Source organism: Ahaetulla prasina, chromosome 7 (genome assembly GCF_028640845.1).
Source record: "Ahaetulla prasina isolate Xishuangbanna chromosome 7, ASM2864084v1, whole genome shotgun sequence".
Lineage (NCBI taxonomy): Eukaryota > Metazoa > Chordata > Lepidosauria > Squamata > Colubridae > Ahaetulla > Ahaetulla prasina.
The window spans coordinates 2,389,213-2,399,197 of record NC_080545.1 but is presented as its reverse complement, the minus strand read 5'-3'; the positions used below and the strand labels follow the sequence as shown (position 1 = coordinate 2,399,197).

General features: G+C 38.6%; 1 protein-coding gene across 3 annotated transcripts in view; it reads right to left on the bottom strand.

The window, feature by feature from the left end:
• Positions 1-7,409: 7,409 nt before the first annotated feature.
• Positions 7,410-9,985, bottom strand: part of BEND7 (BEN domain containing 7) — a 48,579-nt gene continuing 46,003 nt past the window's right edge. For 2 of the 3 annotated variants that reach the window (XM_058191327.1, XM_058191330.1), the window contains exon 9: positions 7,411-9,247. In XM_058191327.1, the coding sequence (XP_058047310.1) occupies positions 9,204-9,247 (44 nt within the window). In that variant the 3' untranslated portion in view covers positions 7,411-9,203. Of the gene's footprint in view, positions 9,248-9,985 lie in introns of all 3 variants that reach the window. The other variant, XM_058191328.1, reaches the window with a different exon arrangement.

The window sequence follows — 9,985 nt, the reverse complement described above, 5'->3', positions numbered from 1 at the left end:
CCCACCTTTATTTTAAAAGTAATGCCAATTTATGGAATGTCATTAAGTAGCCCTGTGTGCACATTCACTTTTTTCTTTCATTGTCTTCCTATTTTGGCTACCGTTCAGAAAGTTTACACCTTGGCCAAGCCGCCGAGGAAATTACGACGGGATCTTGCTTGTGGCCAGATCGTTGAATTCAAAGGCTGTACCTAGAATTACATAGTTTGGGTTTGACTTTGCATATTGTAGGAACCTCAGCTAATTCAGCTAACAGCCATTAAACATGTGAACCCAGTTTCAAAGAATCAGTGACCGGTATTTTTCTGACTCAGGTTTTCTATTAAAATATTTATTTTAAATATAGATTTTAGCTAATTCAGACTTGATGGGAGCCAATTTCTAGACAGCGTATAAAATCTTAAATTGGAGGTTTACGGAGCTGTTAATAGCGTGTTGAGTTCATGGATCATCAAATGTATCAACTCATAACAACCATGTAGATAGTCCTCGATTTACAACCTTATCCTCTGAATCTTTGAACCTTTAGATAAATATCTGGACTGGACTTTAATCTTTCCTACTGAAGTGCCAGTGTTGGTTCTCAGCCTCGGACTGTTGACTTCACCTTTTGCCATCTGAAATTCCAGACAGGACCAAAAGTTAGTCACCGAGGCTTAATGTGGGGGATTTAATCTTTAACTTGGCCTTTCAAATAATATTTTTAAAAACATCAGATCAGCCGCCACAAAAATTAGGATTTGAGACACCCCCACCCCCCCATATTTGGTTCGTGGAACAGTCCTATGTACTGTAATTACTTGAGTGGGGTATGAAATTCTTGAGCGAATTTTCTGCGTTTTGTCAGCTCTATTTGTAGTGAGGACCATTCTTTTGTCAAGCAGGTTTTTTGGCTCAAGTTGAACATTGTTTTAGATGTTCTGTCCATGGAATGACAGAGTTAGGAAATGATTTCTTAAAAGTTACTCTTTAAATTGAAAAGATGACAAAGTCTCCAGCTAAGGAGACAGGGAGGTATATGTGAGCAAAATAATCCAATTTAAAAGAATACTTGTTTCCCTCTCTTGTTCTTGGTTTTTGCTGTGTATCATTTATAGTGACAAAATCAGCATTACAGTCCCTGGTACATCTCCACTCAGGGAAATGGCTGGCAAACTATACAATTTCTCATATTAATTAGTAAAACATTCAAGTCTCTGGTGAAGGTAAACGTGCCAAACAGAGGAATTGTTAATAAAATTTGTCCAAGTCACGCCTGATAAAGAGAGCCTTCTATTTACAAAGGATGTCTTGCAATTTTGTTATCAAAACATACATATAAAAATATATTTTTAAAAACCATCAAATCCCTTCCTCCCTTATCCATCCATCCTTCCTTCCTTCCTTCCTTCCTTCCTTCCTTCCTTCCTTCCTTCCTTCCTTCCTTCCTTCCTTCCTTCCTTCCTTCCTTCCTTCCTTCCTTCCTTCCTTCCCCCTCTGCCCAACGTGCTAACTTGGACATTGTCAACTTGACATCATCAAGCTATGCACTTCTATCTCTCTCAATGTGTCCGCTGAAAACAAGGTGATTGAAGCAATTTGCTGCAGCCACCCACAGATCCAGCAGCCGCTACAACCAAAGAATCGCCTTTCTTGAGCCTCCTTCAGAACAGAGGCAATAAACACTAATAAAAGAGATGACACAGTGAGCAGACACAGATCTTTAAACCCAAAAGTTGTTTGTTTAGTGTGCTTTATGAACTCAGTCATTGTGGTTTGTAAAAAAACAATGTATGGTTGGTAGATTATTTGCTAAACCATGGTTTAACTGTGAAGCCAGTGGCCATAACTGAGTGATGTGCTTTGGCTTCATCGAGAGATAAGAATCATTCAGAGTCATATTATGAAATGTGCTTTGTGACAGTTTGTGCTTTAGTTATAAAAATGACCTTTCCCGCCGTTTGTAATTTACTGAGAACTGCTTATCGTACTTTGGGGGAATCGGGGTGAGGTTGTGATATAGCACATCTGGATAAATATATCGTTTGTTTTAAGCAGTAAATGGTTGGCAAGAGTGTTTATTAACCCTTAAATCATTTTGAAAGGAAGAATCAAGGAAGAACACTTATAAGCCACGTTCTATATATAATACAGAGAGGCCTTGACTTAACAACAGTTCATTTAGTGACCGTTCAAACGGCACTGAAAAAAGTGACTTACGTTTTTCACACTTACAGCCATCGCAGTATTCCCATAGTTATATGATCAAAATTCAGACGCTTGGCAACTGACCGGTGTGTATGACAGTTGCAGCTTCCTGGAGTCACATCATCCCCTTCGGGTGACCTTCTGACAGGCAAAGTCAATCAGGAAGCCAGATTCACTTAACCAGCATGTGACTAACTTAACATCTACGGCGATTCACTTAACAACATAACAAAGGTTGTAAAATGAGGCAAAACCCACTTAACAAATGTCTCACTTAGCAACATAAATGCTTCTAAGTTGAGGATTATCTGTACGTTGTTCTGGTAGGGTATGATTTTTCCAGCGTTTTCTACACCGTTCACCTATTTTCAGCATTGCTATTATTATTTCCGTAACAGAATTACATAAACCTAAAAGCATTTTTGTTTCCAATCTTAAGCAAGGCAAGCAAACAACACACACACACACACACACACACACACACACACACGTTTTTTTACAGCCCTTGACAGGGCTGCAAAGTTAAAATCCTCCTGAACAACTTAAACAAAGCCTTCTTGATTGGATTTATGCTAATGGATCTGCTGTAGGCATTTCTAATTCGTTTCCATTCCTTTTCAGAATTGCCTGGGAGTATTCGAAAGGAGACTATTACAGGTGAAATGAATGCATAACAGGTCAGGTGCCACGAGATGGCATTAGCTGAAGAGCCATTTGTCATCGGGAGGAGCTGCAGCAGAGGCTGTTGGGCTTTATTAGAGAAGAGAAAATTGTTCTTTCATTTGCAGACAGGGAAGAACTTCCTATGATCAGATTTATTTTTACACGGGGATGGGGAAATGGAAGGGAAACTCTGTCCCTCCCACAAATATCTGCTTGTGTTTGTGCCAATTTCTTTTTTTTTCTTTTAAAACTGTCTTTATTATGCATTTTCCTTTGTTACACATAACATTCTATTTCTGTAACGACAGTGTACTGTCTGTATCACATTTATTTTATTTATTTATTTTATTTTGTCACAACAATATATGTAGGAATCATACAAAAGATTATATAGTATATAAACATATATGGGTAAATATAAGGAGGTATAAGCATATATATAGAAAGAAGAAAAGAAAAACAATAGGACAGGAACGGTAGGCACGTTTGTGCGCTTATGCACGCCCCTTATGGTCCTCTTAGGAATCGGGTGAGGTCAATAGTAGAAAGTTTTTGGTTGAAGCTTTGGGGATTTTGGGAAGAGACCACAGAGTCAGGTAAAGTATTCCAAGCACTGATGATTCTGTTACAGAAGTCATATTTTCTGCAATCTAGATTAAAGCGGTTGACATTAAGTTTAAATCTATTAGTTGCTCTAGTATTACTGCAATTAAATCTCTTTTTATTGCTAAAAAAGTTTCATTTTTACAATCATATCAAACAGCTCATCCAATGTACAGTTATATTAATTGTATATAACTGTACATTGTATCACATCTCTTTTAAATACACATAGTTTTATACACACCATAATGACAATCATTTTCTCATAATATGAAAATAATACATACAATGTAATACTCCACCACAGGTCCAATACATGTGGAAATAGGAACTCGGTATCTGTTTACATTTCCAGCATGCTGGCAATGTGTTTTGGAACATCTTTGCCATTTTTGTTGGTGGCAAATGCCATCTGTAGAACATTTTGTAAAGGTTTTATTCGTTAGCTTGTAGTTTCTTTCCCGAAGTTTTTGCCAATTGCCCTAATTCTATAGTATATCCAGTAGGATGTGGTGGCTCAGGGGCTAAGACGCTGAGCTTGTCGATCGAAAGGACAGCAGTTCAGCGGTTCGAATCCCTCATGCCGCGTAATGGGGTTGAGCTCCTGTGACTTGTCCCAGCTTCTGCCAATCTAGCAGTTCGAAAGCACATAAAAATGCAAGTAGAAAAATAGGGACCACCTTTGATGGGAAGGGAACAGTGCTCCGTGCGCCTTCGGCATGTAGTCATGACCACATGACCATGATCACATGACCATGGAGATGTCTTAGAAATGGAGATGAGCACCACCCCTAGAGCCGGAAACTACTAGTATGCATGTGCGGGGGAATCTTTACCTTTACCAATAGTATATCCAAAATTTTTGGCCCATACTGTCATGGTTTCTTTTACATGTTCTTCTTCCATTTTAAAATTCAATAATAGCTATATAATTTCTTTATTAGCTTATCACCTGTCCCTAGAAATATCTGATCTAATTCTAGGGGTTCTTTATAGAATCCGTATATTTCTGCACCTTTCTTGTATCTCGTTTGTATTTGGATATATGACCACCAGTCCAAAGCACGAAGTGCTCCCAGAAGCACGAAGCTGAAGCCTGAAGATGACGAATGAGACTTCGTCGAAACGTCGCCAAGACACTTCCAATTTTACGCGGGAGAAAACCCGAATAACCAAAGACCTACATACAAACACCCGCGAAAACCTCAGAAAACAAATATATATAAAAAATATCGCATCCTGGACACAAACTGTTTCAACTCCTACCCTCAAAACGACGCTATAGAGCACTGCACACCAGAACAACTAGACACAAGAACAGTTTTTTCCCAAAGGCCATCACTCTGCTAAACAAATAATTCCCTCAACACTGTCAGACTATTTACTGAATCTGCACTACTATTAATCGTTTCATAGTTCCCATCACCAATCTCTTTCCACTTATGACTGTATGACTATAACTTGTTGCTGGCAATCCTTATGATTTATATTGATATATTGATCATCAATTGTGTTGTAAATGTTGTACCTTGATGAACGTATCTTTTCTTTTATGTATACTGAGAGCATATGCACCAAGACAAATTCCTTGTGTGTCCAATCACACTTGGCCAATAAAATTCTATAAAATAAAAAATAAAAAATAAAATATATAATAAATAATAAATAATAATAATATTTTAATTTGTATACCGCCCTTCTCCCGAAGGACTCAGGGCGGTGAACAGCCAAAATAAAATACAAAAGAAACAATACATACAATACTAAAAAACAACCCTTAAAAAACTTATTCAAATGGCCAAATTTAAAATGTAATAATGCCCTATAAAATTGACAGAAATTTCAAACCCATAAAATCAAATTAAAAATTTTAAAAATCAAGCCAGTCCAGCAAGGCGGAATAAATAGGTTTTAAGCTTCGCGGCGAAAGGTCCTAAGGTCAGATAGTTGTCGAAGTCCAGGGGGAAGTTCGTTCCACAGGGTAGGAGCCCCCACAGAGAAGGCCCTCCCCCTGGGGGCCGCCAGTCGACACTGTTTGGCTGACGGCACCCTGAGTGTTCTAATATTGTTCTAATAGTGTTCTAATATTCTAAATCCTTTACATTGGTATTCTCCAAATAAATCCTCTCGGTTGTCTCATTTGCTGTGATTACAGATCGAGCAGGGAGACTATTTTTCCATAATTGATTTTCTGAGGTTAATTTATATAGAACAAAGCTATTGTGTGCCCACCATCTTGAGTTATTAACTGCGCAAAAAAAACCTGGACACTTTGAGCAATAGAAGAGTGGGCTTGCTGGGTAACACACACACACACACACACCCCGCCTTCAAACACAAAGCGGCTGTTGTGTTTTCCTTGTGAGTTTTAATGCTGCCCTTCTGTCTCACCTTATTTCGCACTATTGTTGTTTCTGTGGCGAACACATAACGTCTCCCAGGCATCCACAAAAGTGGCAAGGCAAAAGAAAAACAAGGAAACGCTGGCAGCAAATAAGACAAAGGAAATAGATATTGGCTTAAGACTTAGCAGGTCTGGTTGCAAAATTCAGGATTGTCCCCGGATTTTTGGTCTCTTGGCTGCAGGAGTCTCTGAAAAGAGAAAGTTATGGAGGAAGCTACTGTGTACTTGTGGCTCAGACAGTTTTGCAAAACTGATCTAGGTGGGAACGCAAAACTTCAGAATGTGGAATTATTGTTGTTCTCAGATGAGGTGCTTCTTGTTCTGTGTCCCAAATCTGGATGAAAATAACTCTTCTTGCCGTCTCTTGAAGCTTTCCCAAGGGAAGCCCAGTGAAAGGGCGGTCTGGCAAAATGGCTAATTTTAAGACAGGAGGTTTTCGTAGCTGGCATTACCAGATGACATTACAAACCGGTTGGTCCAGTAATGGCCACGTTGTGATGCTCGGGGCACACTGCCTGCCAAACCTGTTTACAATTCTCTCGGATCCTCTCTCCATGAACTCGGCTGCTGGCTGCTGGCTGGCTCCCAAGTATTTCTGATTTTGCTCTCAGTTTACAATGCAGGTAGCAATAACAATAGCCCTTAGACTTCTATACCGCTTCACATTGCCTTTACAGCCCTCTCTAAGCAGTTTTACAGAGTGAATATATTGCCCCCAACAATCTGGGTCCTCATTTTACCCACCTCGGAAGGACGGAAGGCTGCGTCAACCTTGAGCCGGTCGGGATCCAACTGCTGGCAGTCAGCAGATTTTAGCCTGCAATCCTGCATTCCAACCTCGACTTACAACCATAATTGTAGCCCAGATTTTCTGCTGCTAAGTGAGATGGTTAAGTGAGTTTTGCTCCATGTTACGACCTTTCTTGGCACAGTTGTTAATTGAGCCACTGCAGTTGTTAAGTTAGTAACACGATTGTTAAGTGAATCTGGCTTTGCTTGTCAGAAAGTCACAAAAGGGGATCACAGGACCCCAGGTCACTGCAACCGTCATAAATATGAGTTGGTTGCCAAGCATCTCAATTTTGATCATGTGACCATGGGGATGATACAATGGTCGTAAGTGTGAAAAATGGTCATAAGTCACTTTGATGTTGTAACTTTGAAGGGTCACTAAAGGAACTGTTGTAAGTTGAGGACTACCTGCATCTTGCCTTTGGTTATGTATCACACACAATCACAGCGTGCCATTATTTAAATAAACAAAACCACAATTGTTTTCGTTCTCCCCATCCTGTCTTACATGGACAAGTCATTCCCAGGTTATAAATTAAGAGCAAATTCCATCCCTTCCACAGACAAGCAAAACACTGTTTTAATCCTGCCTTGGGGGCAGCTAGTTATCAGCCTTATTGCTAATTTCCTGGCTGATACAACAATGGATTAATCACATGAAGGAATCAGAGAGAGGTATAGTTGTTTAGAAACGTGTACAGTAATTTAAAAAATCTGTGAAAAAAAGCATAAGGACTCTGATTAAATTAGAGCAATTTATTATTATTATTATTATTATTATTTTGCTGAACTTGACAAAGATTCCCAGAGATTGATAACACGACACAATCTTAATGCACCATTTCACAACTAGTCCCTTGTTGGTTTTATTAAGAACATAGTAATTTAAAAAATAGCTAAATATGTACATATTAATAAAACATATATACATAAGATTGAGACTTTTACCTAAATATGGGATGATTTTTTTTTCCTAATAAAACCTATAAAAAAAGACGCCCGGAAAAAAGCTTTAATAGTAGTCACAGTTAAAGTCAACACAAGTACAATTGTTTTTAAAGATTTGTAAGACTGCTGATTGTGGGTTAATGGTTACAACAGGTACGCTTTGTTTGTAGATTTATGGAAAAGACCAAGAAATTTCATTTGTGGAAGAAAATCCCATCCAAAAGAGGATGCGGGATCCTTACAGACTACAGCACTAGCCCAGGTTTATCAAGTCATCAAGCAAAGACAACCACAATTCAATGGTAAGTTGTTTGTACTGCATTAAGTTTAGAAATTTATAAAAAACATTATTGAATTGCAGAAATGATTATTTTTAGCAAGCTGAAGAAGAGGATTCCTAAACACACCATTAGACTCTGCTAGAGATGTCTACGATGGCATCAATGAATTTGTCATGTATGTGGCATTAACCCTTCATGTAAAACGGGTGTCAAACCTTGGCTGTTTTAAGACTTGTGTACTTCAACTCCCAGAATTCTCCAGCTAGCCTTGCAAGGCTGGCTGGGGAATTCTGGGAACTGAAGTCCACAGGTCTTAAAGCGGCCAGGGTTGGAGACTCCGATCTAAGGTATGAAGAGACCTTCTCATGTAGAATGTAGGAGATACTGGGAGTAACAAAAATGCCAATAAATTCAGATGGTGTTTATGAGATATCGGAAAGTTTTGAAGATTTGTGGAGAGTTGCTAGCCATACTCCTGCCGGCTTTTGTTTGAAAAGAGAAATATTAGCGTAGACCCCCAAATATCTTATCAGCTCTGAAGGATGGAATAAGGAGAGGAAATGTGTGCAGATGGAAAGAATCTTCTCAAAGTTGTATCCTCCAAAAAGGTTCTCACAATTTCTAATCCCCATAAATTAGCAAAACAAAGGAGAATGGAATCTAAACACACAGAGTTGATTGTTCTTAGTTCATTAAAAAAGGAATAAAATACATTATTTATCACTCCTGTATCCATCCAAGGAATATTAAATTAAATGGGACATCACAAGTAATATTAATTAATATCTTATGGTCAAATATAATGACAGCAATTCTGCTTCTGGGAAAAAAAATAATTTTATCCAAGTAGAAATTTACTTTCTGGGGGTGGAAAGAAAGGCTCAACTCAGAAACTCATTAAATTAAGACACACTAAATGTTTTAGAAGTTTTATTTTTGATCCCATAACTTCTGCACCAAAAACTCTTTATGAAATGGAGGTGTTAAGAGCTGTTTGTAAGATTAAGAGGAGACTTTAATTTCTCTTTTTTTCTATTTAAATAGAAGAGCTAGCACGCATGTATTTATGTGGGAAAATGCCATCATAAAATCAAAATTCATCCTATCACATTGGTTACCAGACTAATTGCACTAGAGCCTCTCTACGAACAAATCTAGTTATCTTGATTAAATCCAAAGGAAAAGTGATTTGTCACTTAATTATTATCCACATTAGAAAAGCATGAAAAAAAAATATTGATCGGAGATCATGAAATAGGAGAGCACGGATAGTGAAGTAATCTAGAAAGGTTGCTGGCATCATCTCAAACCAAGGTTTGAATATGCTAATGAAACACTGGCGCAGAAGGCGTGGCTTCAAGGAGGGTACCTGAAAAAGAGTTAAAAGTTGAAAATTAGCATTTTCAGCAACTATAATTATGATGCCTGTTGAGAGTTGCTTGCTGCTCTCTGAGCTTGGTGGTTTTCTTGCAGACGTTTCATGACCCAACTAGGTAACATCATCAGGGCTAGAAGGGAGTGGGGTTTGCGCTTTGGTTATTTATAATAGAACCCACTCCTTTTTAGCACTGATGGTGTTCCCTAGTTGGGTCATGAAATGTCCTCAAGAAAACCACCAAGCTCAGAGAGCACCAAGGACCCCTCATTTCAACCCTGAGCTACTAATATTCTCCTTTATTGATAAGAGGCATATTCTTGACAAGCATCTAATCTATAAATCAGTTGGCAGAAGACTTGACAATTGAGCTGCTCTCAGAAAAAGCAGGAGGCCACAGTTCACCTGATTTCTTGGACTGGCCATTAGCGCTGAAGCCCTCCGTGGCTCAGCTGCAGGTGGTCTGAAAAAGAGGACCTCTTTCTCCACAAACCTCTCTGCTCCAGGAAATGATCTCAAGGGATTGTTGAGAACTCATCTGGTGGCCTCCTCCTTCCCGCTTTTATTTCCTTTTTAAAAAGTCCTCAGAATAACTTATTTTCTAACAGGCTTTTGGGTTTACTTGTTTTCCATTGTTTATTTTAAGTGTTCTTGATACTAAATTTGTTTTTCTTGCTAAGCTGCCAAGAAGTTCCAGCAGTTAGTGGTACAGTATATCTCACATTAAACAAA